The 25,434-nt window shown below is 51.0% G+C and overlaps 7 protein-coding genes across 7 annotated transcripts; 3 read left to right on the top strand and 4 right to left on the bottom strand.

Annotated features, from left to right (window-relative positions):
* Positions 1-1,608: 1,608 nt before the first annotated feature.
* On the bottom strand, positions 1,609-3,352 carry GCG54_00013152 (uncharacterized protein; the record flags this gene model as incomplete). The annotated part of the gene is made up of 4 exons (XM_045413012.1): positions 1,609-2,458; positions 2,536-2,653; positions 2,726-2,918; positions 2,987-3,352. The coding sequence occupies 4 exons, from the start codon at positions 3,350-3,352 to the stop codon at positions 1,609-1,611; spliced, it is 1,527 nt and encodes a 508-aa protein (XP_045257573.1).
* Positions 3,353-4,270: 918 nt separating this feature from the next.
* Positions 4,271-4,750, top strand: GCG54_00013151 (uncharacterized protein; the record flags this gene model as incomplete). Its single annotated transcript, XM_045413011.1, has 1 exon — positions 4,271-4,750. A coding segment is annotated over one exon (480 nt), but the record flags the coding sequence as incomplete, so codon positions are not given.
* A 4,505-nt stretch (positions 4,751-9,255) lies between these two features.
* Positions 9,256-10,044, top strand: GCG54_00013150 (uncharacterized protein; the record flags this gene model as incomplete). The annotated part of the gene is made up of 2 exons (XM_045413010.1): positions 9,256-9,433; positions 9,488-10,044. The coding sequence occupies 2 exons, from the start codon at positions 9,256-9,258 to the stop codon at positions 10,042-10,044; spliced, it is 735 nt and encodes a 244-aa protein (XP_045257571.1).
* A 472-nt stretch (positions 10,045-10,516) lies between these two features.
* On the bottom strand, positions 10,517-10,793 carry GCG54_00013149 (uncharacterized protein; the record flags this gene model as incomplete). The annotated part of the gene is made up of 2 exons (XM_045413009.1): positions 10,517-10,696; positions 10,725-10,793. 2 exons carry the CDS (start codon positions 10,791-10,793, stop codon positions 10,517-10,519), a joined length of 249 nt encoding a protein of 82 aa, XP_045257570.1.
* Positions 10,794-10,984: 191 nt separating this feature from the next.
* Positions 10,985-14,968, bottom strand: GCG54_00013148 (Acidic mammalian chitinase; the record flags this gene model as incomplete). Its single annotated transcript, XM_045413008.1, has 10 exons — positions 10,985-12,297; positions 12,378-12,977; positions 13,053-13,142; positions 13,201-13,389; positions 13,439-13,765; positions 13,825-13,873; positions 13,930-14,018; positions 14,136-14,494; positions 14,561-14,706; positions 14,774-14,968. 10 exons carry the CDS (start codon positions 14,966-14,968, stop codon positions 10,985-10,987), a joined length of 3,357 nt encoding a protein of 1,118 aa, XP_045257569.1.
* A 939-nt stretch (positions 14,969-15,907) lies between these two features.
* Positions 15,908-18,233, top strand: GCG54_00013147 (LysM domain-containing protein; the record flags this gene model as incomplete). Its single annotated transcript, XM_045413007.1, has 4 exons — positions 15,908-16,050; positions 16,106-17,077; positions 17,151-17,276; positions 17,354-18,233. The coding sequence occupies 4 exons, from the start codon at positions 15,908-15,910 to the stop codon at positions 18,231-18,233; spliced, it is 2,121 nt and encodes a 706-aa protein (XP_045257568.1).
* A 149-nt stretch (positions 18,234-18,382) lies between these two features.
* On the bottom strand, positions 18,383-19,350 carry GCG54_00013146 (uncharacterized protein; the record flags this gene model as incomplete). The annotated part of the gene is made up of 3 exons (XM_045413006.1): positions 18,383-18,508; positions 18,587-18,801; positions 18,858-19,350. 3 exons carry the CDS (start codon positions 19,348-19,350, stop codon positions 18,383-18,385), a joined length of 834 nt encoding a protein of 277 aa, XP_045257567.1.
* Between the last annotated feature and the right edge of the window lie 6,084 nt (positions 19,351-25,434).

Here is a 25,434-nt window from a genome sequence, read left to right as displayed (position 1 = left end):
AGAGCTTGTGTTTAGCTTGTCATTGAAAATAATGAGTAAGGAAAATTCTCCGTCAGATAACAGCTTGAGGCACTGCTTTTTCGATACAAGGAAGCCCACGGGCTCAGTACGAAGAGCCCGCCCCATCCTCGTCAAACCGATCCCCAAGCCAACCTTGAGAAAAGCTGAACCAAAGTTTCGAAAGAAACTACCCTAAAGTACTTGTATCCAACTAGAGAACCACGCCGAAGGATTTGCTGCATTCTTCCACAACTTGCTAGAGACTGTGAACGCTTAGGAAGAGGCCGAAACCTGAGAGTTTGCGGGCAAGAAAATGGGATCCCATGAGAAAGGACACGCCACTGCTGGACAGAAGCATTGGTTCTTGGCGACTGGCTTACACCTCATGGCGGGGATGCTCGGGTCGCAGCAGCAGCACATCTCCTCTGTTTCAGGGTTCGGGTTGAAGGGGCAGATGACGGCAGCGGTAAAGCAACCGCCTGGAGGAGGGACCGTGCAGACATGAGACTTGTTGTTGAAGTCACAGCCGCAGCAGTCGGCGTTGGGTCTTCCTGGGCTTTGGCGTTCTGCAAGGGGGGACGCCTGGACTTTTGCCGCAGCAGCAATGAGAGTGAGAACAACCGATGAGAACTGCATTTTGTGCGAGACGGAGTCTGATTGAGATTGATGAAATTGTGAAGGTAATAATTTTGTGTTTGTGATGATTTCTTCTCTTCTTGTGGGTAGATACCTGTTTGGCTTTATAGACGTCGCACTTGTATCCCACAAGGTACCTGTCATAGGGCATGGATTGGTGGCGTTTTCACAAACATGGTAACACAACTCATGATGCCATCTTTTTGGCCCTATTGGGTAGCTGTCGGGTGTCGACAGGTCGTATGCCTCGCCACCTCGCCAAGTGCCAGCCTCACCGCCATAGTCACGGGCGTAAGACAGAATAGCCATTCGCTCCCTTGGCGGACACAAGAATGACGGATATGTCTTGAAGAAGCAAACCGCTATACACTTTGTACGACTTCCCCCGCAATGACAATGACAGCCGCCCTAAAATACCAATCCCAAAGGTACCAATTAACTCGGTCCCAGGAGTCTCGGCCTAGGCTCAAGTGGCTTGCGGAAGGCTTGAACTTTTTATCCGCGAGGGTAGTCGGAGTAGGGTTTTACTGCTTCCGGAATATTATATCGCATAAGCAGCCTCTCGGGAGAAGGGCCGAGGAGAGGGCTGACATGTCTCAGACCATGGAATGGAAATCGTCAGATTCGGCGTCAGCATACCAGAGCCGGGCAAAGCAGAAGGATTCAGCCATAAAGTTTCGTTGATTTGACCGATGAAGCGTACCATCTACCCCACAAACTAGTCGTCGTCGTCTAGTTCCATGACCGGGAAAAGTGACTTCGGGGGATAGTAGCATTAATCATCCTTCGTTTGCCGAATAAGCAAGCTTAAAAACACATCGATGTAGCACAAGAGCATACTAGATATTCGCTAAAGATCATCATTTACTTTTAATCATTTTGAAGAAAAAGCTAAGACTAAGACTTTGGGATGGGTATGAAGGTACTGCTAATGTTACACAACAGCTGCCGAGGGCTCTTCTTCAATAACCTCTATGACGGCTTGATGACAGGCAGCGCGGCGCAAGGCCACGATGGGTCGCTCTCCGGCTTACCAACAGCGACGTTGGCCATAATCGTGTATAGGTTGTTGCACAGAGGCATTTTTACATACCCTGGAAGCCTGATGCCGTTGCCAAACCACAAGGGTGACCCCTCACTCGGCTGGATGTTGGTGTAGTTAGGACTGAAGTTGTTGTTCATTCGGCCACCCTCAAGCCACCCACCGTAGACTGCAGCCACAATGTCCTCCTTGGTCACACCTCCCCATTGCTTTCCATCCATGGTATCAGTACCGAACAAAGCCGTGAGAGGGTTGTTCTCGCTGGGCTTGATGGAGGGCTGACCTATGCTCAACTCAACGCCCTCGTTCCTAATATCGAGCAGGTAGAACAGCGCGCCATTGTAGCATGCGGCAGCCCTCTCATGGGCGTCTGCGGGCAGAAATGGCCAGAGAGCGTCATCTCTCTCACCCTTGCCCATCTTGCAGGGGAGGTTTGTTTTCCTGTCACTTTCGTCAGCAATGGTAAGACGCAGGGAGGAAACGTGTGCGACCCACAAGATGAAGGGCCTGCGAGCTGAAGGTGTACTTTGCCATGCGGCCAGCATCAGGTTGGGGTAGAACAGCTTCTTGATCACTTTCGACATTTCTCTGAAATCAATGTCATCGGGCGCGGCGGACATCAACCCATTGTCAAGCGCCGCAATGATGTATTCCGTGGTGTCATTATCTTGCGGTGTGAAGATAGTCTTGAGGTACTCTATCTCAGCCGCCTTCCAGGCGTCGAACACGTCACCCATCGTTGCAGACAATGTGCCGTAAGCAGGTGTGGGCTGGCCGCCACTGTTTCCATTTGGTCAGTGTCAATCCATGACAAAGAGTATTCTCTGGCTTTGCTGGTGGAGTCGTGGACCACTCACGGAAGAAGATAATCTTTGCCAACCGCCCAGCCAGTGAAAATGGTGTAACTACTTGTGGTAGTAATCTGGGAACGCATGGTTTGCGTAAGGAAACCTTGGAACATCGTCGAGTAGACGACTGGCGCAAGGTTAGTCAGAAGGACTGAAATAACTAAAAGAGGTTTATGAAGATTGAAGGAAGACTGCTCACAAATATTGTTTGTGTAGGACTGTGCGATGCCTACAACTCCATAGATTACATTGAGCATGATTCTTTGCATCCTAGCCGTAGAGTCGCTCTCCTTGGGAGGAACTGAGAATTTCTCAGCGAAGAGATCCATCTCAGACTGAATGTCAAGCTGTGCTTGATCGAGACCTTCATAGTATCTTCGATGAAACTTGCGCTTCTGGTCAGCATCTACTCATTCGACATCCCGCAGTTCGGAAAGCATTGGAGGATAGCTCAGCTTACTTGGTGAAGTTTGGAGAAGGAGTTGAGAATCAGATGGCCAGCGGGATACTTGGTTGCCTCGCAAGTCAACGACGTAGAACAGGGCACATCTAGTAACTTAGAGCACCTCCACAGCTCCGGGCCGCCAAAATACCAAGACACAAACTGGCTGAATTCGAATTTGACCTCATTTGGGCCGGAGTTGTATTTCTTCCACTCGTCAAGGACCTCACGTAAAGCCTCAGTGGCACCTGCTGCTGCCCATCTTTCATTGGGAAGGGCTTTTGCGTCGACAGTGGTGCCCGTGCAAGTGGTATTCCTCCAATCCACTGCCGCAGCGACAGCTGTGACTGAGGCGCACCAAACAACAAAGCGCGTCAACTGCATGATGGAAGGAAAATTGACGAGTCAAAGAAAGAAGAGAGCCGGCCAAACTGTGGTCGACTGAAAATTCATTGGGTGTAGTGACGGGCTGACTACATGATTTAACGCCAGCGTTGTGTCTGTTCTGGAATTGGGTCGCTGAAAGCCACTTCATTCTTCATTGCTAGAACAAGGAGTAACCCTCTTCATCGCCGTCGATCTTGCGGAAAAACGTTACCAAATCATTCATATCCGGCGAATTCGGCTTTCTCGCGTAAGAAACTCCCTCATAACATGACTTAGTAACGGACAAATCCGAAAACTCAATCAGACGAGATTAGATTATCAGATCTTCACATCCTCGGCGTAAATAGCAGCCAATAGTTCGTTTGCGGCTCCGCAGCAAACATCTATTCATATAGCAGACAGAATTTTCAACCTCTTTACGACGTAAGGTTATATCACCGTTGGCTATCGCCTACAAGAAAATCTCTCGGGGCAATCCGTAAAGTCAATGCACTGCAGAAGCTAACCAGCGCCTGGGCCTCGACCATCAGGGTGCTCAGGTCATGTAAATACTGTAAATCTTGGCCTCTGTGGGTCTTCGCCTAACAATACTCCAGTCTACAAATGAATCAAGACAAAAATGGCGTATTGATCTGGCAACCCGAAAACCTTGACAAATTGAGAGACAGAATGTTGCGCAAATGCTCGGTTTTGCCGACGAAAAGCAAGGAATCTTGACTGACACACGATGCCAACGAAATCTGGGACCAGAATAACTGAAATGGCGAACGTTCCTGTTTCTGTTTCGTCTCCTGCAATTGTGGCATCTTTTGCTTGAGAAACACGAAAAAAAACTTACCAATGTTGTCTCCGTTTCAGTCGTAAGGCTTCCCCAGACTATTTGACAATTCATTAGCGAAAGACATTCTCTGCTCACAAAAAGTCACCAGAATCACACTAGCCTGTCTGGCTTTCTTGCATCTTTGCAATGCGACCGCTATCGATCCAACAAAGCTGACAGCCCGAGACGCCTACCATGACGACTCCGGCAGCGCTGAGTGCCTTCAAGTTGGCTGTGACACATCAGTGTGCGCCAAGGATCCGACCGATGCTCTTGCCGTAGCCTCTCAGGGCGTGAGTCTCATTCTGGGACCGGACTGCGCGGGATGGGCCAAGGGAAGCCCTTCGGTGGTTGATGGCGACACATCGTGCCCTGCTGGCCTACAACTCTTCAGAGGAGACCTAAGAGTATGGCGTGCGTGGAACAACGTCCAGACAAAATACAAGGGGACATTCGTGGCATGGGACAATTTCAAAGGCGCTACATGTTGGGGTAGGAAGGACGTTGACTGCATCCACGGGCCCAAACAAGTCCCCGACCCCAATACCGGACTGTGTATGCCGTGGAATGTTTAGATCTGATCTGTATTGCATCAGAGGCGGTGTCTGATGCCCAATTTCTCTTGTTTACAACAGAAACTTTTTTCAGTTTTCAATTACTACCATCCGTACTGAAATTTGCACACCTTACTTTCCTCCTGCGACGGGCGAGCGGCGATTTATGTGCAGGTGAACGGGGAGATCAACGAAGATGAAGTATTGATTCAACCTACATACTTTCCATATTCCTCGGCGTACGTTCCATACCAAAGGGTTTGCCCTTTCCAGCCATGGCCTGTCCCTCAAACCTACTTCATCAACACCAACAATTGGAATGGCATGAGGTCGGCATTTGGCCTTTCAAGCCTGCCTTCGCTCTTTTCGCGCCTGATCACCAGAAAACCGAGAAGAATATGAACACTGAGCTGAGGGCACAAATCGATGTGTGGAGGCTATAGCACGGTGTTACCAATCAGTTACAGCCCTCTTTGTTTTCGCAAAGTCACCTGCCGTCCAACATCCTCGATTGCGCCTTGAATATGCGTGCCAAACGCGAACAACAGTGCGAGGTAGTTCAATGCCTGGACACCTGTGACATTGGCTGTGTGCACTGGAGACCGGTGGATTATCTGCAGGTAGCCCCTGCCAGCGTTTGCTCAAGCGCCCGCTGACGAAACCCCCGTCCCACTGTACGCGCAGGTCGAGAAGGCCTTGCGGAACGGGTCCGTGGGGGCGAAGACTCTCTATGTATCGAGACCAGGCGCGATGTCATTTGCGACATCGAGTTGCCTCTCAATAGTTGGCCATGTCAATAGAAACTTCTGAAGGTTATTTTCGACGAGGTGATCTCCCAACACCCGTTGAGACCCGCATGAGTCAACGCCTCCTTCAAAGAATGGAACATGGAACCAAACTCTGATCGAGGTCTATCTGTTTTGGTAAGCAAAAATTCGCATGTTTGGAAGGATAAGGTCTGGCATCAAATGGAAAGGCTCAGTTTCTGTTGCGAAGGATAAGGCGCAATTGCTGCTTAGCAATTGTGGTTCCACTTTTGCAACAGTTTCTTTGAAGCTCAAGCAGAAAATTCCACTTGCGCTGGAAAACTATGACATGTTCACTTATTGCCATTGCTGGCTTTTGTCCTGGCGGCTGTGTTCCCAAATTGCCTGCGTTGCATGATGGATTGCCTGTTCGTCCAAGGCAGAAAATTGGCTTAAACCTATTTAGCTACTATTACCCTGATTCTCCGATTGTTGCGGGGAACTAGTGAAAGTCTACAGCCAAAACTTCGGCTTTCTAATGGACTGGTCGCTCGAGATCTGAAAACATGGCCTTTTTGGAGACGCGACGAGAATCGTGAGTGTCTCAGGGAGTAATAATGTTGCCACCATACACTACGAAAAACTCGGTTCCCCACGTTTACCGAATCCACCACAACATAATCTAAGGCACTGACTGCTGAGTTGTTGAACTCCATCGAATCATTCTATGAAGAGGGTGCATTTACTAAGTTTCACACTTACAGCGGCAAGCAGAATATGTAGATGGGAGGTTGCGGCCGTGAATTCCTCTCAACGCCGTCTCTGTGCATGAGTATTCTATGAGAAAACAGGCTCCTTTGTTCTAAACCCCCGAAGGCGTGCAAAACCGATTTTGAGCGGTGTTATTCAGACCGCATGAGATTTTTGATTGGGCCAGCAGCGACTCTGCATTGTCGTATCTTTCCTGATAGTGCTAACTTCGCGTTTCAAGAGCGATGAAGTGGCAAATCGAACTCTTGCCAAGTCATGTTTGAACGGCAACAGGGCTTGAGTCACAGAGGCCTATGTTGTGTCACCGTGTGCTGCCTGAAGCCTGTTTCGTCATTGGTGCATGTCAACATCACCATCTTATCGGTTACGATGAGAGTTTGATACTTGACACAATGCATGTGACAACGCTTGCTGTGTGATGTTGATTCTCATCTTCAGGCTGCGTTATCTTGCTTAGAGGGTTGCAAAAGACCCCTGTGAAGACAATAAACACCTGAATGAGTTGTTTGCGAAGGTCCAACGCTATCAGCAACAGTAGCTTTTGGATACGAGGGTCCTGACCAGGACGCGCGTCTTGCTTCGTGCCATGAGGTTTGCGTCGCAGTTAGACCCACAACTTCGTATTTGTGTTTATGCGCGCGGTTCGATCCAGTTGTAGTACTGCCTGTTGGTAACATGGCGCAATTCCCGGTCTTTGTCTCTAAGAGCGTTCGGCCACGAATGCTGCAATATAGAGGTGGCAATTTGAACCTTGGGTCCAGCAGGAGCTCTTCACGATCAGCTCGAAGTCATCACCCGACGATGAATGGGTGCTCGTTGAGGGAGGTACCACAAACCCGGCATCTATCCCATTGACAGTCGAGATAGCTGATGGCTCTATGCTACAACTGAGAAGGCGAAATTCCAGTCAAAGCCTAGAAACCCATGCCGACTTCTCAGAACTATCGAGACACGTATCCTTTGATTGATATAAAAGACCCTCAAAAGCTTCCATGACTCCAAGACTTCTTCTCCTCATCACAATCTCACCCCGAGCAACTTACTCGTCACCCGGCACACACTCTTACAACTACAAGACTTTCACCCTCTTTGCTCTCTTGAGCGGTCTCAGCCTTGTTCTTGCCGCCCCCGAAGTGGTCAAATTGGCTGATCCTAAGGCCCACTCTGGCAATGAGTTCCACGGTCGTAGGTTACGCATTATCCGCCAGTACAGATAGCATACTGACGAGTAAAGCCCCGGAATCACCCTCTGGCAACCGCCGAGCGATCCCTGTCAACGAGGAGTAAATCGTTATCACCATCAATAACCCACACAAGGCAGCTTAGCGTGCATGATGTGGACTGGGGATGGGAACTTCACCGGTAGAAAAGAGTGGATGTTCAGGCTCGTTCGTGAGGAAATGGTCAACAATATGTGCTCAAGAAAACGGAGCAGCTTCTGTTCAGGTACATGCGGCTGCGAACTGGTCGATCTCAGATTTCGTCAATAATACAAGTTGTCTCCCCACCTATATTCGAATGTCACTCGGGTTAGAGTCAGCTGCGAGGAGTTCTACGCAGCTTAGAGTACATGCCTCGTTTTGGGAGGTGCTTCCTGAACTGGAAGCAATCATTAAACCGTTAGATATGCCCATGATCAATTGCTGGCTTGTCGCCATGCCGGCCCCTTTTCCGAGTAATCTCGTCTTTTTCAGTTTGCTACTCTGTCGTTCAGGTGCAGCCGAGTCCGCCGCCCCCAGATCGTGCGATCAGGGTAAGCAGCGTGGGCCGAGAGTCGTTACAGGCCATAGATTCATGAGGCATGGACTTTGTGTGCCAGTGGCTGGAATTGAACTAGCGACTCTGGGCTCTCGAAACCTTGCCATGTACATGTCACTACACCACGCTGGCCCACATCTTCTTGCCTACAAATTAGATTGCAGTATTCAGGAAGTAAGCATTGTTCGGAGATTTCCACACATGTGCCCGCGAACTCAGGTTGTGCTAGTGGATCATGCAAGAATGATAAGCTCACAGTTGAGGCCATATGGCTGGTAAGGCTTAAAACAAGAGTTCGAGCCTAGGTACTGATCTGGATTTCCGACGGCCGTTTTTCGGCGGCCGATCAAGAAATCCAGATGGGCTTACTGTTCTCTGGACAGGCGTAAGTTTGATATGCCTTTCTTGTTTGCGGGGTGATAAAAGCCTGAAGTTCAGATCGGAAATCCCCCGCACATCCATGAACCCCACTATGATAGCGAAAGCCAAGCTCCGAGTCATCGTTCAAGGCCGCACGTTGCGATCTATCGGCCCATCGCCTGTTCGGCGCCATACCGGACCAGCCCGCTGCTTACAAAGTTATCGACCGCGTCATATCTTACGTGGGGTGTCCTCCCCCGTCTGTGATGGCATTGACGGCGTGCGGAGTGAGGGTAGGGATGTCGTTGAATTCTGTGATGTCGACTGCTTTGAGGCGGACTGCGGAGAATTGGGCCAACGAGGATCATTGGTGAATGAGGGGATGGAGAGGGGTAATACGCCTATCTCGGCTTCTATGGTCTTCTCAAATACCAGCTCATCCCTTAAAGTTTCGACTCTGGGCGGGCGAGACCAGCCACCCCACCACAGCTGGCTGAAAGCTTGCTAGGGAACTGATTTTCTTTCTGAACATGCTATTTCGCCAGGTTTTGCTCGTTAGAAATGCCGCATTTTGTCCTCGCTGCTCTAGCGTAACTCTATGTCAGGAACAACGCAAAAGCCCTAGCTTAACTCAATATCCGCGCTAATAAGAATCTTAACCGGATGGTTAGCTGTTCTTCAAGTCGTTGCTTTCCTCGGTCGCGTGGGAGCGAGTCATGCATGAAATGAAGCTTATCCTTTTCTCAACAGAAAGGAATCTGGGTATAACAGATTTAAGCAGCATTGAACCCACCCGGTTAATCGTATTAGTTTGCTGTCTCTGCAAAGTATCTTACCCGTCTGCTACCTTACATTGCCATTTCACGATCAGGTGAAATCCAACTCTACAAAATGCTCTTCACTATCATTGTCCTCTCGGAGGCTCTTGCAGCTTCTGTAGCTGCACGTCCTATTGTCGTCTCCCCCGACGTTTCCCCCGTCGTCTCCCCTGACGTCCCTTACGACTGGGCGCCAGTGTTCAGACATGGCAAACTCCCCATTGCTGTTGATATTATAGCAGGGGACGAAGGTAAAGTTTAAAGAGCCTCAAGACCTGTGCAACTGGTTCTGACGTCCTACCTAGTCACAGATGAGCCCGACCTTCAACCTAGGGACGAGGCCGTGCTTGGCTTAGATGATCAAGATGCCGGGATGTCCAATCAGCAGTACGACAAGGAGATAACTGACGTCCCTCTCAACAATGCCGTTTCCATCGCCCCAAGGGACAAAAAGCCCTCGAAAGCTCAGATCAAGGCCGACGACAAGAAGTTTCACAGGGATCAACTGAAACCAAACGACGCAAAATACATCAACAACCTCGACAGACTCAATGCTAAAAAATGTGGTGGAAACTGCCAAAACTCCCTAGACTCTCAACGCTCCAGGCAGAGCAAGGCACTAAAAGCGAAGGAGGGCCAACCAAAGCTCCCCGGCTCCAGAGCATCAAGAGGAGAAGTCAACACTAAAAAGGATGACTACAATCACGATCTGAATCACCTGCGTCAGGACAGAGGTGACATAGGTCCAAATGGTAAGAAGTCCCTCGACTCGTGGCATTCAGTAGAATCCGCCAATTCGAAGGCATCGAAGGTATCGAGAGCAAAGAAAGAAGCAGCAGCCAAAGGAGGTCATCATGGCTGAGCAGCTGAGAAATGGGTTGAACCAGCAACACGTGTGTGGATTCTAACGGGCTGGAAGTTCGAACTGTGTTTCACACAACTATCAGGGAAAGGAACGATCAAGAGTTTGATTGGAATAGGTTTTGTAGCAAATGAAATCATTTTGAATCGGGTCATCACTCCCTTGTTAACCGTGACATCTGACCATCACTTGTAGCTATGCAAATGTTGTGAGAGTGAGATTCTGTCAGTGTATAGCTGCATGAGATGAATGTATTGCTGGTTTATCGAGTAAAAGTCGCACATCTCCAGTCAGGTTTCCGCGGTTATTATGCATCAAATGGAAGCATGGCGCTTCTAAGACGCTGCTCATGGGCATTGCATGATAGGCAAGGGAGTAATCAAAACGTTGGAGCACGTCATATATGAGAATACCATTCGCACTAGACTGACTACTCAAAAGGGCCTCCAGTCCATATCCCAAAACCAAAAATTCAATCAAAATTTCTCACCAGGTTCACCGGCAGAGATGCATGTCGAACGTCACGATGAAAGCTGTCATTGGCATGCATGTTCTCCCAGCAGACCGCCGAACCAGCAACTGCTTTGAAAGCCGTTCCCTCGTATTCGATCTCCCGGCAGTCTATAATGCCACACCATCGCTGTTCAACAGCCTTGCTAATGCTGGGAAAGTTGGTTCACCCGCGGCTGCACGAGTCGGTAAGTGAGATACATCATGAATGTGGCTACACGGTTTCCCTGAAGAGTCATTTTATCCCAGTCGTAGTGGTGATCGTATCGAGACCTTTGTTAATCTCAACTAAACTCTTAACACGGACTCATGATGATAGGAAAGTGGTGATTATAAGAGCAAACAGCAGTTCAGGTAGAAGTGGCCAGGCAGGTAGATCTGTCATGACAATACACATGTGCAATATACACCCACATTCGACTGAGATAAATCAGTCCTCATATTCCACCTCGTACTCGTACTCCAATTGCGGTGCTGGGGTGATCAGTGACCTTGCCTCCTCATGGATCGATGATGCCGTCTCTAGCACGTTGGCGAGTGATGTAGGAAGAGCGTCCGCCGGCGTAGCATACGCCACAACCTCAATAGGCACAGTAGAGCTGGGATTGATGAACGGCAGGGACTTGACCCCGAGATCGCCAAGCTCCGCCTCGCAGTCGCCGTTCTCGCAGCGCAAAAAGCCAAGGTGATCAAGCAGTTCCCCATCGGTCGCCTTCCGCGTAGAGTTACCTTCGTCCACCCACACATCCTCGGGATTGAAGTTTTCCGGGTCAAAGTCTTCCTCGTCGTCTCTCTTGTTGTAGCCCGGGCGGTTGGTCTTGCCAGCGATGATATTGGCCCCAGGCGCATTTCGATACAAGCGGGTGTTTCGCTTGCTGGCCGGGTGGGCGTTGTACCAGGGGTCGTTGGTCATCAGCGCGAATCCCGGGTCATCAATGAGGGTCTTGGGATAGCACGGGTTGTCAGGGATACCGTCGTCTGCGAGATTCGGCATATTGATGAATTTCATCTTCATCACCTTCGTCGTCGCCGTCCGGGTCACCACATACTTGGAGACAAGGCGCTTGCAATTGCGGACGACCTTGAGGAGGCGTTTGTTCTGCTCGGGCGACATTTTGTACTTGGCGGGACAGACGCCCCTGAAGAGCTGACCGGCACCTCCGTTTTGTGCTCCGGGCACGAGGCGGATCCATTGTCTCATGTCGCGGCCTTGCCAGATAGCGGCCGGAGGGTACTCGTCGCGTTGGCAGTTGATGTTTGCAGACTGCATCCACCCATTGATCCACTTAGTATGATGGTCCTTGCTGTACTTTTCAACGACGGGCCTGATGCCGCCGCCGCCGGCCGCTGTCGTGCAGGTCAGGGCGGCCATGCCGTTCTGGTTCTGGATAACGGACTGATAGTGCAGACAAGGCTGGGGATATAACGCGCCGTTGCACGTCTTCGTGACTGTCTGACGCATCTGGATAGTTCGTGTCGACGTCTCCGATTTGGGACGGAGAGCTGCGCGCTTGGCCAGACGCTTGCTGTCTTTCAGGTCGCAGTGGCCATCCTTCTCATCCGCCTTGTCTGACTTGCCTCGGTCGCCGCGGTCGTTTTTGGTGGTGAGTGGCTTATCCAGCTTGACGTCGTAGTCCTTGCCTCGGAATTTGAAGACAGACTTGCCACCCTTAACGATGCCCTTGGCACAGAGGTTGGCAAGTGCAGGAACGGCAGCCTGAATTGCCAGACGGATGATCCAGCCTAACGAAGAGCGAAGTCGTTAGCAGGCAATTCCGCGGAGAAACATATTCGGCGCAACGGAAGTGGACTGTTGAACTTACCGACGATAGGAATGAAGGTCAAGGGCGTGAGGGCCGCCGTGATCGCGATTCGGCAGAATGCCTTGGCGGCGACTTCTAGAGCCAACGCTTCAGCCGCGGCAATTGCAGCGTCAGCTGCTTCGTCCTTGATCTTCTCTTCCATCTGCTCCTTGCTGATGGGTGGCATGAAGCCTGCACAGCAGTAGCTCTGGGTGCCTCCGCTGCAGGTCTGGTCCTCCTTGTCGCTGTGATGGTTGGTGTTCTGTGTAATTTCGGTCTCTAGATCAGCGCAGCCTCCAGTGCACGCAAGGCCAAGTCCTCGGTAGCCTCTCCAGCGGCACTTGCCCATGGTGGTACCCTTGTTGCAACAGAGTCGGCGAAACTTGTTCTTGGGGCATCGATCCATGGTGGAAAGCCCTGGCTGCCCGTTCATCTGCGATGCTTCATGGTCACCCTTTCGGCAAGACTCGCCGCACTTGGTGGTGTAGCAGACACCCTTGACTTCTTCGTCGGCGATCATGTCTTCCGAAAAAGAGATTTCTTCGTCCGACCAGTCTTCGGGATACTGCAGACTCTTGCTCGATTGATCGACTTGGTCCAGAGCCCAAATCATGGAGCCGCCTACAATAATATTGACCCAATCAGCTCTGTTCATCTCACCAACAGCGCAGGCCACCTTCCATCTGTTTTACTTACCTAGACAACGAGAGTTTGCAAATGACTTCTTCATCATTAGAGTCTGAGAATCATCATATGACACCCACTGATCACTGTCCCAATGAATCCCTGTCCTCCTGTCAGAATGGATATCAAACCTCGTCGCATACGCCGGGGATATAATCACATTTCACTCCTGCCTTCTCATCGAACTGAGGCTTCAGATTCTTTTCCTTGATGATATCAAAGATTTCTTGCAAGGTGAGAATGCCAGACGCCTTGGAACACGGGCCTTCCTTGGCTCCGCCTGAGAACTGGCAAACGCCATTGGGCTTGTTGCAATTGGGATCCTTCAAGGTGAACGAGCGACCGTAATCTACATCGAGGTCAGTTTATGGAAGTCTTCAATAACCAGAAATACATACACCCTTGACCGAGAACAACTTTCTCGGGTTTGAGGCCCGCGCGCCAGAGAAGATCTAAGCCCAAATCGATCTCCGTGAGATTAGTGTGCGGAGCAACGATAGGACCAACGAATTTCGAGGCGGCATCCCACACGCCGTGAATATCATAAGACATTATGTTGAACCAATCAACAAATGGCTGCATGCCGGCAAGGTCAAAGTTCTGCAGGTACCAGTAAGATGCTGGCAGAGTGATGGAGTAGCCAAAGCGAGTGCCGAACGCCGCCTTGATCTCTTTGCACAACAACACGAAGTTGGCGGTGTCATCTGCGGTGCCACCACGGTCATCTGTTGCATTGAATTAGTTTGATGAGGTTGCTCGGGCCTTTACGACTGGGAAAGCTCACCAGCGGTTGGGTATTCCCAATCCAGATCCATGCCGTCGAAGCCATAGCTCTGGGTAATAAAGAGTATTAGCGCCAACTTGCTATTCGGGCAGACTACACTCTCACCTCCATGAATTTGATGAGGCCATCGATGAACATCTTCCTGTTCCCAGCACTCGATGCCATTGTACTGAAGGCTTTTTGGTAAGGGCCAGCTATGAGAGAGAATCAAGTCAGGATGGTTGCTTTGGAATGAAACCTGCTTGGGAATGGAACCGAGAGGCAGAAGTCTTGGATGAGGGGGACGAATAAGAAGAAGCAATTGCACATACGATCATTAAATGACCATCCGCCGACGCTGACCCAGGTCTGTAAGCCAGCCTTCTTTTCCTTGAGCTTGGTGAACCGATTCAAGAGGGTGCCGGCGTTCTTGTCCATGGGGACGATCTGAAATGAAGACGGGTCGAAGAAGACGAAGGCGAAGTTAATATGCGTGAGACCGTCTAAGTTGAGGTCCTCGGGGGAGACAGCGCTGCAGGCTCTGGTGTTGGCCCAGGACTCGTAGTAACCTATAGAGCGCTTGTTGATGCTGCCGCCGTCTTTGCTGCAGGAGGGCCGCTTCACATCACCACAACCGCCGAAGCCCTTTTGGCAGCCGGCATCGCAGAACTCCGAGGTTGAGCCACAGAAGCTATCGCAAGCGATGTTAACCCACCTCCAGACTCAATCCGAAGGATATGACGACAGAATGGCTTACCCAAATTCGGAGCAACATACTCCAAGGGGACAAATCTGTTTCCCAGGCTTGCCATACTGGCCACACTCGGCTTTGGCATCGCAGTTGGAAGTGCAGTTGGCAGCACCGCATTCCGCTGGAGAGTAGCCACACAGACCGCTGCCGTTCTACGTGGGAAGACAGAAGAGTTAGTTAACATACCGGAGATAGGCATAAAGAAGACCAATAACTTACACCACTACAGCAGGCACCGTTCACACATGGCGTGTTAGCGTTGCAAGTTCCCACGGGAAGCTCTAGGTCCTCAGCAGCGACAGTGTCCTGCAAAAGACCGTAAGCTGAGTTGAGGGCGAAATAAGATTCTGCGACGACATGGCGTGAAAGAGTGGACAGGACCAAAGTGACCCATGAAACCTGGAGGAACCGCATGGTTGTAGAGGTTACCCAGCAGAAGAGATTACAGAGAAAATGTAAAATGAATGAAACTCGGCAATGACTGTGGATGGGCGCACGTCAAGAGTTTCGTCACTCGTGCGGATGTTCATGGTCATTTAAGAGCTTTCCATCTGTTTTCTCATGTTATTCATCCTCTACTTGAAGATGAAGAACCCATCTCCCTCGGTCGGTCACGATTTTCCGTTTGGTCGTCTGCCGGCGGCGCCCGAATGCAGGGGTTCATGCGCCTTAATCGGCAGGTGAATCGGTTCCCGCAGCTCTAGGGGCGGGAATGCCCTTGCGATGTCTGACACCCTTGCAGAAGCTTCGGACGAGTCAAATCTGACCTGCAGCGCCTAGTGCTTATAGTTAAAATTGTCGAATCAGCTCAATGCAACCCGGTCCAGCCCTGCGCTCGCTTTCTTACCGACGGGTTGCACATGCTTCTAAATGCAGGGTGCGAGCAGGATTCGAATCCATGGGCTTGGTATTGGTTTTGGTCGGCCCAGATGTCCTTGGCAATGAGCTTGATATGCGAGCTCGTGGTTCATGACCAAGATACAGCATGGCTATCATCCAGAAAACAAGTCACGGACAGAAACCCCTTACCATTGCGTCCGTCTAACGAGACACACATGGGTCACATGTGGTATTTGAGGGCACAAGGATGATATCGGTGCCTATTTGGGGCCAGATCTAGACTCTCGGCGAGAAATGTCTCAATCTGCTCAGCCGAGGCAAGGGTTGACGGAGACCCAGGGACATGCCCAACGCATTTCCACGCTTCCAGCGCGAGCGGGAATATCAAAACTATTGTCAATGGCGACAAGAAGAGTCTTATTAAAACTTGGGTAGCCTACCCATTTTAACCTACCAGTCGTTGCCCTGCCCACCTTTCATCTATCACAAGCTGTCACTCTTTCGTCTGTGATGATGTGGTCAATTCAGCGAGGCCTTACTAGGCTGGCATTTTTGCCATTCGCCTTGGGCGAGCTGGGTTTCCAACTGTATCCGCTCGTTCCTGCCCAGCCGATGGCTGAGATGCTCGGTATCAGCGAAAACTGCGTCAAGGCTCTGTGAGTCTCCCCCTAAAAATGCCTACGTCGGTCCAGACGACACTAATACCGCCAGCAATGCCACCTTGCCATGCGACAAGGACCTGTTCGGGTGGACCGTCAAAGTCGACGATGTCTACTGGACTGAACAGGATGCTAGCACCCTGTGCGTCCCAGGCTGCGAGACCAACGTCCGGACATGGACAGAGACCGTGGCCTCCGCTTGCGCAGAAGATTGGCTCGTTGTCGGCGACCGTGCCGTGCCGGCTGAGACGCTCAGTCTCCGCTTTGCAGAGGGTCTGGAGATGGCCTGCCTCCGAGATACGAACAACAAATGGTGCCTGCCGGCGTCTTACAACTGGACCGGCTCGGACGTCGTCCAAGTCGACTGCGCAGCAAGTCCGGCGGACCCGTGGTGCATTAACCCGGCCAACGTGTCCGCTGAGAACAGCCGCATCTCAACGTTATACGATGATGATTTGCTCTGTTCCGAGTGTTTCCTCAACATGCTCTATCGCCGCGTCACGTCAGAGTTCCTCCCAGACACCGACCACTCTGACTATCTCGTTGGCGAATTCCAGGACATCCAATCGGTCTGCCAGACAAGCATCGGCCCCTTGGCCACGCGCGCCGTCCCGTTGTACCCCTACGCCACGGAGCTCAACGAGACGGCCCCGGAGCCCACGGATATTCCGTCCACGGGCGCTCCCATCGTCGGCGATGACGGGTCCCCGTGGGACCCTGAAGAAGACACCGAGGACCCCGGCATTGATGAAGAGATCCCCGACGGAGAAGAGGATCCGGACGAAGCCGAACCGGAGCCGGAGCCAGTCGAACCGGTGGTGCCGACAAACTGCACCGGGCGGGCAGTCGATGCTCGGTACGCTAGCCTAGACGGTATCGAGGCTTGCAATGAACTCGCTGAGGAGTACGGTGTCGCAACGGGCCAGCTCATGTTCGCAACAAATGCGGAAGATTGCTACTCATACGACTTTGTCTGTGTACCGGAAGCCTGCGAGCTACTCCGCGTCAACACCGGAGATACTTGGTCTGTACCATGATCTTGCATCTTAACACCAGATCCATTTGACGGGTTGCTAACTTTTTCATCGCTGAAACAGTGATACCATCTCGAAAGCCATATCAAATGACACGGAGCCGATCAGCGTTGCACAGCTTATGACCTGGAATCCTAACCTGATGGGTGCCTGTGATCATCTGACTGAAAGCCAGTACCTATGCATCTCGTAAGTATCCCGTACTTCTAGAACCCATGAGCTTGCAACCGTTTGGCGCTCGGCCGCTGAAACTCTTGACCTTCCAGACGACCTGGCGGCACTTGGGTGAAGCCGCCTGACGACCAGATCCCCGACGACTCCAACGGGCCTGTCCGCGGTGGTCCGGGGAGCACCGAGCTTCTCCCCATTATCACAGACCCCTCCACCGTCCCGGCCGATCGCAAACAAGAGGGCGTCCCGGCGAACTGCAACCGCTTCGTCAAGGCGGAGAACACCGCTGCTTCATGTTGGAAGATCGCCAACGACGCGCAGATCACGCAGACCAGGTTATGGGAACTCAACCCGGCCTTGGGCACCGACGGCGAGCACTGCGGGACCCAGATTTGGCTCGGGTATTACTACTGCGTCGGCGTCCCGGGCGACGGCACCACCGGCCCAACCACCACGCAAAGTCTCCCGGCAACGACCGCATCCGCGACAGCCTCGTCCATTCCAAAACCGACACCGCAACACGAGGGAACAGACCCCAATTGCAACAAGTGGACGCAGGCCGGCGACGGTGCTGGGTGCTGGCAGCTCGCCACCGACGCGGGCATCGACCTGGCGCTGTTCTACAGCTGGAACCCCGTGCTGGGCGCCGCGGGTGAGAATTGCGGTACCATGATCTGGCCTACGTACTACTACTGCGTCGGCGTGGCTACCGGCTCAGGAACGCCGACGACGACGGTGGCGCCGCCGGCGACCACCACCGCTCCGGCCAAGCCTTCGAACACGCAGGCAGGCATTCCGGACAATTGCAGCAAATTCGCCCAGGCTGGGGACGGCGCTTCTTGCTGGCAGCTAGCAACTGACAACGGCATCGAGATGTCGGTTCTGTTCGCGTTGAACCCTGTCCTTGGACCAGCCGGAGAGAACTGCGGGTCGCAGATTTGGCCGACGTATTACTATTGTATTGCTGTTAGTTGATAATCTGGACACTGCACGGATTCAAGTATGAGGATTCGCTGTAACATGAATTTCTATCTGCTTCTTTGCAACCTGAATTTTACCATGAGGTTATCTACATCGATGCGAAAGTACGCTAGTGCATGTTCTGTTTGAGCAGAAAACCTGATTTACGCGTCTGACCAGTCGTACTCGTCGTCCAAGATGGCTGCGCGAGCAGGAACGGCAGCCCTGAGAAAGTCATCTTTTCTGAAGGCGTCCGGCCAGCCGTAATCACGGTACAACTTCTTCATTGCCTGAAATTCATCAGTAATCAATGCCTTTGGATGTCACACGCAGCAGGGTAGAGCTGTGTATTCGCGATTGGGGCTCACCTTGGCATCCGGGTCATTCACCGCTCGAATAGCAGCCCCAAAGTTTCCCGCAGCAGGTGCCGGGACCAGCTTCAGATTTGAGATATCCTTGTGCATCTTTTCGAAGAAGGTCTGGAATGAGACCGCCTTTGCGCTGAGCCATGGCGCGTCTCCTTCGGCCTCGGCAGGGGCGTCATCATACAGGTAGTAATCGTCGCCCTGAGGATAGACACATCCTGCACTTCTCTTAGTATACTATACAGCAGAAAAGATGAATATTAAGAAGCCAAACCTCTTTCCGTATCGATGAGCCAAATCACTCCGATTGCAGCTTCGTCATATGTCAAGGATACCATATGCGGCGGCAATGGTTTGTCAAAAGGCGCCAACCCAAGCATGGCAAAAGGCCGTTCATGCCAATTTGGGTCTGGGTCCTTTTCCGGCTGCCACTTGTTTCTGAGGTAGGACAGTACCTTCGTTTCATAGTAGACCACCGCGTCGTCGCCCGCTTCGTCAGTACTGGGGGGTCCCGCTCGTGGATACGGAAGATGTCGTAAAAGGTCAATGACCTTGTCAGAGCGGCCCAGGGTCCGCAGCGCGTCGACGTTAAGCTCCTCATCGGCCCATCCCGTTTCGGGTGGCGCCTGAAGGGCTTCCGGGTGCAGATGGCCCATGTCCACGAGCAGGCGGTAGTGGCCCTTCACGAGTGAGACGACGGTATCTCGGTCGTAGCCGAAAGCTTGGGCAGGCTCTCGAGCAGGCGTCTTCTTCTTGCGACGGAACATTGTTGCGCAGATTGAAAAGAGGATGAGTGGGTAAATTGCTGTTCTTTAAGTCTGAAAACGGGGGAAGAGGCAGTTCTTAAGATAAGCTTACTCCTAGGCGGCAAGAAGGAAGCGGGGTTCATGCAGGGTGGCCGCTAATAGTCCACGCAACCCCTCCTCCCTGCATGCTCTGTCGACAAGGGTGATCGGACAAACGAGATTCACAATGGGATGATGGAGAACAGGAAAGGAGAAGAGGAAAAGACGAAATGGAACAGACCACATTTCCTGAGACGGTTTTCTTTTCGACATCTCAGTGCATCTAAAGCGAGAAGAATGATTGTCGACGAACACTCGCACACTTCTTTTTGCCCGTATGTTCTTGCTCGCTCCACTAGAGCAACACAGTGCCAAACTCCCTGTTGCACTTCGTTCCACTAGCTCTTCTTACGGCCATGTAAGTATCGATAACAATGACCTGTTCCACAAGTCGATTTCCTGCCTGGCTCACCCTGCTCTCTATAGCATGCGGCTGGATTGGGCGCCAGAACATAAATTCTCAGTCATGCTCAAATTCGGAATCATTTGGTATCCTTGTAGGACGAGCTGCACAAGGCGGCCAAGGACATCAATACGCAAACTAAAACCATCATCATAACAAAGAGGGTTAGTTCCCTAATTTGATGACCGGCTAGCGCTGGTGAAAAGCGATCTTTGAAAGAAAAGAAAAAAAAGGGAGAAAAGAGTTTCTTATGCATGCATGTGGAATTTCCAGAACAGCCTACGGCACGGCCGCTATAGGACGATATCAATTCGTACGACGTTTCTATCTTTGTACTATTACTACTAAGTTCCCAACGGTTGTCGGGTATTCTTTGTACGTGATTTATTTTAATATTTTCGGGTCGCATTCTTTCGGAACCTTATCATCTGAGCCACTTTATCCAGAATCCGAGCTTTTTACGTGGTTGAACCCACAGAAAATATTTTTGAAGCGTTTCTGGCAAGTTGGAAGACGGATTCCGCTTTTTGTAAGCATTAGCTCGTCTGATCATCATGTTCCCGGTAGCGCAAAAGGTTTTTCCAGGTCCTGTGGATGAAGAAGTTGAGCTCATCGAAGAGGAGGCAGAACTCGTGGCGGACAGAGAGCTGGATATAGGTGGCAAACTCGTCGTGTTTGAATAACTTGAGAAGGGTACAGAACTCGAAATGGGCAAAGAAACCGTTGTGTTCGAGAAACTAGTGAAAGGCAAGGAAGTAGATGTGACTGAAGGACTTGTGACGGCTGGCGAACTTGTCGTTGGGAAGGAAGTCGAACCAGGCAAAGAATCTATTGTGGGCGAGGAACTCGGTACGAGCGAAGAACTTGATTCTGGCGATGATGTCGAGGCAGGCAAAGAACCCGTACTAGACGGAGAGCTTTCCGTAGGCAATACACTCAATGTAGACGCCCCAGAGGGATTCGAGACTGGTGAAGGAGTCACTGTGGCGGAGGAGCTTGATAGTGTGAAAGAGCTCGATACGGTCGACAGGCTCGATACAGGTGATGAGGGCGAGATTAGTGTTGTTTGACTTGCTGAAGAGAAATCGCTCATGATGGACGAAGAGCCGATGATAGTACTGGATGGACTCATCGTAAGGAGTGAAGATCTGTTGTTGAGGCTTGATGTAGATGAATTAATTGAAGGGGGGTTAGAAACAATTGCCGAAGGCGGTGTTGATATTGCGGTAGAGGTGGGGTTTACGCCACTCTCCGAGGTGAATGCTGTTGACGCTTTAGTAAGAGAGCTCGCTGTCGACGACGACGACGAGAATAGAGATGAGGAAGGCGATGTTGACAGGGAATGTGACGCCGAAAAAGAGGACAGCGAAGCACTCCGAACGGGCGATGACGATGAAAGGCTTGAGGGCGGGCTCCGCGTCGCCATCGAACCTAATGTAGTGATTGAGACTGACGACTGTGTGCTAGGTGATGCGAAGCTGCCTGGAGGCCCACTGGTTGGGTCTATGGTAATTAAACTGACTGTTGGGCTGCTCGAGGATCCTATCAGGCTTGAGGTCGTGGCCGACAATCTCGAACTGTCCATGTCCTGACTAGACGAGCTGGGGACAACGATCTGGCCGTTTTGACATTGTTCGACTAAGAGATTTCTGCAATTAGCACTTCGGTGATCGTCCAGAAATTTCGGGCTTTAATCAATCTCACCTGTGTATGCTACAAGAGAAACTGGGTCGCAGTTAGGCGGCCTCGAAGCAAAGGCTATATAGACCTGTGCAGTTCGATCCTGGCAGAAGCTTGCCTGATCGACGGGCAGGATCGGGTTTGAGAACCGAAGAACCCCTTCGGAAACACTGAATGTAGTTGTCACGGAATCTTCTGGCGGTGTTCCTCCCACATTGAGAGGTTTATAGCTCTCGCCAGCATAGAAAACAGGTACACCATCGACTGAGAGCTGTCCAAAGGCCAAGTCGTAGGGTTTTGCGTTGTTGCAATTTTTGCTATCTTCATTGGTATTCTCGACCACAAAGCCCCCTAGGACTCTCCTTCTCAGGCTTCGCTTTACAAGTGTTGGGCCTGGAACAACGAGAAAAATCAAGGGTTGAACGGTCGCGGCCGACTCTGACGATAAGGGAACAGAGTTGGAGCTGGTGGTACTGAATTGGGGTGGATTTGACGAAGCTGGGACGTTGGATCTAGATGTGAATGACGATGAGAGAAGTCCTGATGAGGAGGCGAGAGCAGAGGGTTGTTGAGATAGAGCTGGTCCTGTTGACGTTGCCCTGGATGTATCGGTAAGCAGTGTGGAAGGTGAGAATGTCAAGGCGGTGAAGGATGATGGCGATGAGAGAAGGAAAGAAGGCGGTTGCAGAGGTGGAGATGTTCCTGTCGAAAATGGCCTTGTCGATATGCCCGTCAGTATCGTGGATGGCGATGCTGAGAGCGAAGGACCCAACGACGCAGACAAAGTCTCGGAGACGCCATCTGAGAGATTGGTGGACGCTTCAATTCCCGTCCCAACCGATGATGTTGTGGTGCTATTAGAGCAGACTGAACTCAACACTGGCTCTAGATAAGTCGAGAAATATGTAAAGCACACTGTCGATGGATCATCCTGATCCACCTGAGGTGCAATAGCACTTGCAATGATCTTTGGTATTACCAGGGAACCGGCGAGCAATAGAGGCTTCATTGCGAACAGACTGGAACCTCACAGCTCCAAAACGAGTCAAATCATTATGGCTGGATGGCGACGGTCCAGCAAAATACAAATACAGTTAACCTGGGGATATGTGGGGAAAGTAAGGGAGTTTCGTGCGTGAGATCTTCATAACAAGGGGGCTTATTGCAGTGCTGTCATGTTTTAAATCGACTGGTTGATCAATACTTCGTATACTGTGATTGGTCGACAGCCAGGTTTGAATCTGCTAGAATGGGTCTTGCCGAGAAGAAGGCGCAGGGAGCCCAAGACAGTCTCACGAAACGCCACGAAAGGAGACGGACCCGAATGCCCCGCTTACTTCGGACGTAACTGTGGAATGTTGTATGGGAAATAAACAGGGAGCAGAGTTCCCATCGGGCCGGGTGTGCTCATTCAATGGGTGCAGTACTAACATTTGATCTCAGCCTGGGCTAGCTGATGACAAGTGGTTGTTGTTACTCGGTCCGAGACTGATTAAACATGTGCAAAAATGTATCGTTACAAATCTCGTGATCATAAATGAACCCGCCCTCGTGCTTTCAGCCGTATCCCATTGATGTCCATGAATCTCTTGCGGCTTCATCCAACAACAACCGGGGACTACATTTCAAGAATAATGAACTTACACATGACTTTCCTTGCATAAGCCTGTGGCGTGGATCCTCAAAAGCAACTCTTCAGCATGATGAAGGTTTAAGGCACGCATCAGTTTTGTCCTCTATGAGTGTCATTGAACTGGTTAACTGGGCTTTCCGCGAGGTTCCGCTACGGAGACGGCGCATGCTACAAGAGGCAATAAGCGCTCCCTCTAAATGGCAGCACTGGCATCAACACCAATACAGGCACTAGATGGTACACCCAAAAGTGCCCCAAAAGTGCCCCAAAAGAGATATCGCGTGCATCGGATTAACTGTGTAGAATTCAGTCACTTCTTCTGTGAGTACCTGGAATACATTATCAGCTGAATCAGATTAATCGAAAATCTGAACTCGGTCGTACCTTGGGAGGGCAACTTCTTGTCAGAAGCATCACATGATATTTAGCCGACTCTCATGGAATTTGTTCCGTGACACATTCATACTAGATTCACGTACTATCATATCTACAAAGCGGATAGATCCAGTGGAGGTACTTCAGCCAGTGCTCCGTTCGGTAAGAAAATCGAATTATACATAGCCAAGAGCCCGGACGGAATGGTTTGATACATACCGCTTTTACCTACAGTAAATTCTGGCCGACGCACATTTCAGAAGGAAGTGTCATCAAACACAAAAATCCCCCAAAATGCATTCGTATGCGGCTCTGCGACTGGGAAGATGGTTTAATGGTTGTCTACGTGACAGCTCAGATGGCGGACAAGGGCTCTCGGTCTGTTTAAACGCCACACAAGGCGAATAAGTGAGGCGGCTAGGCACCCTTCGGCAGCCTCGCCCGGTGCTCGGTGACAGGTCGCGTCCCACTAGACTTAGCATAGCCGAAATACCATAAAGAACTGACTTCGCCATCGCACTCATTTCAGTTCTGACTACCTCAGCGTCAATCAACCTTACTGAGCGTTTCCGCGTAACATACGACTCCTCCATTCACTGTCTTCAGTGGGATTCCATACCCCTTCTAAGGCATACCGTTGATAGGCCGGCGCCATGTCTTCCTCACAGCATCCTGCTGAACTTCCACGCCGGCATACCCATAATTCGCACCAATCTTCGTTCATATCACGGCTTAGTCGAAAGAAACATAGAGCGGACACCATGTACAGCGGAAAGAGTACACAGTCTCAAGATACCACTGTTTCTAGCTCATTGTATGATTACTATTCATCCTACGAGATTACATGGGATACTTTGAAGGCATTTTTGCAAACAAAATGGCCGGAACGGCAATTTCCAGACGATGGTGAAAAGGTAAATTTCATCGAACTGGCCGTTTACTATTGCTGACTACGTTGTGCCTTGCTAGAAGGGTGACCGGTGGGTTTTCGAAGTACCAGAAAGGCTCACGAAGGTATGTCCATGATACTCCAATTGCTTATCTATGAAAGAGTGACGCTGAGAGCTTACAGGAAGATCGAAACGAACTTGCCGCCTTGCGAGATGTTAATCAAAAATCAGCTCAACGGAAACCCTCATTTTCGGACTCCGAAGGTTGAATAAGTTTTTAAGACAAGGGGCGGGCTCATCATATGGGCGGGCCTTGAGTTGTTGAATCCATTGATTGGTTTACCGCTCCTCAAGTGATGGTGCCCTGGAACCAATGGCGGTGGCATGCGATCGGAAAGAAAAGAACCTTGCATTATCTATGCGACAGACAAGACCGACACCATGTGCGCCCACTGTAATTATCTAGACTTCCAACGCCAAAGCCGAGTTTTGTTTTTTCCTTGTTCTTCTTTTTTTGGGTAGACATACAGAAATAGGTGCCCCAAAAGTAGCCGATCATACGACAACGAGGTTGTAAAGATGTATTGAAACAAGGCAGCCTCTAGTTGCCTAAATCGGGCCGTAGGGAGATCAGGCTCTGGGACAGGAACCACGCAGGCTGTATGTATTCATGGATGCCAAGACTGCATGTGGCAATGGGATGATTGGGGATGCCCCACACAGAGTCAGCCTAGCCACGTCTAAAAGCGCCTGACTGGGGCGGATGCAGATGATGTGGTGCAAGACACGGAATGTGATGGTCATGCGCCTTGTTGAGTAGGCAAAGTGCACTTTAAGCGGCGTCCGCAGCTTATGGCACACATACGTGGAGGGGTCCTACGGGGCATTCTCAGAAGTCCTAGACATGGGATTTGCGCAAATGCGTGCGCCAAAGATAAGCCAGCGACTCGGTGATGCACCCTTCCCTGGCAGTGAAGATACCGTAACAACTGCGACTATGCGGCTGCGCTATCAAAGTTGATGCC

Source organism: Colletotrichum gloeosporioides, assembly GCF_011800055.1.
Source record: "Colletotrichum gloeosporioides strain Lc1 chromosome Unknown consensus_95, whole genome shotgun sequence".
NCBI classification, from domain to species: domain Eukaryota; kingdom Fungi; phylum Ascomycota; class Sordariomycetes; order Glomerellales; family Glomerellaceae; genus Colletotrichum; species Colletotrichum gloeosporioides.
The sequence above is the reverse complement of the archived record's forward strand: the minus strand, read 5'-3'. Positions and strand labels throughout refer to the sequence as shown.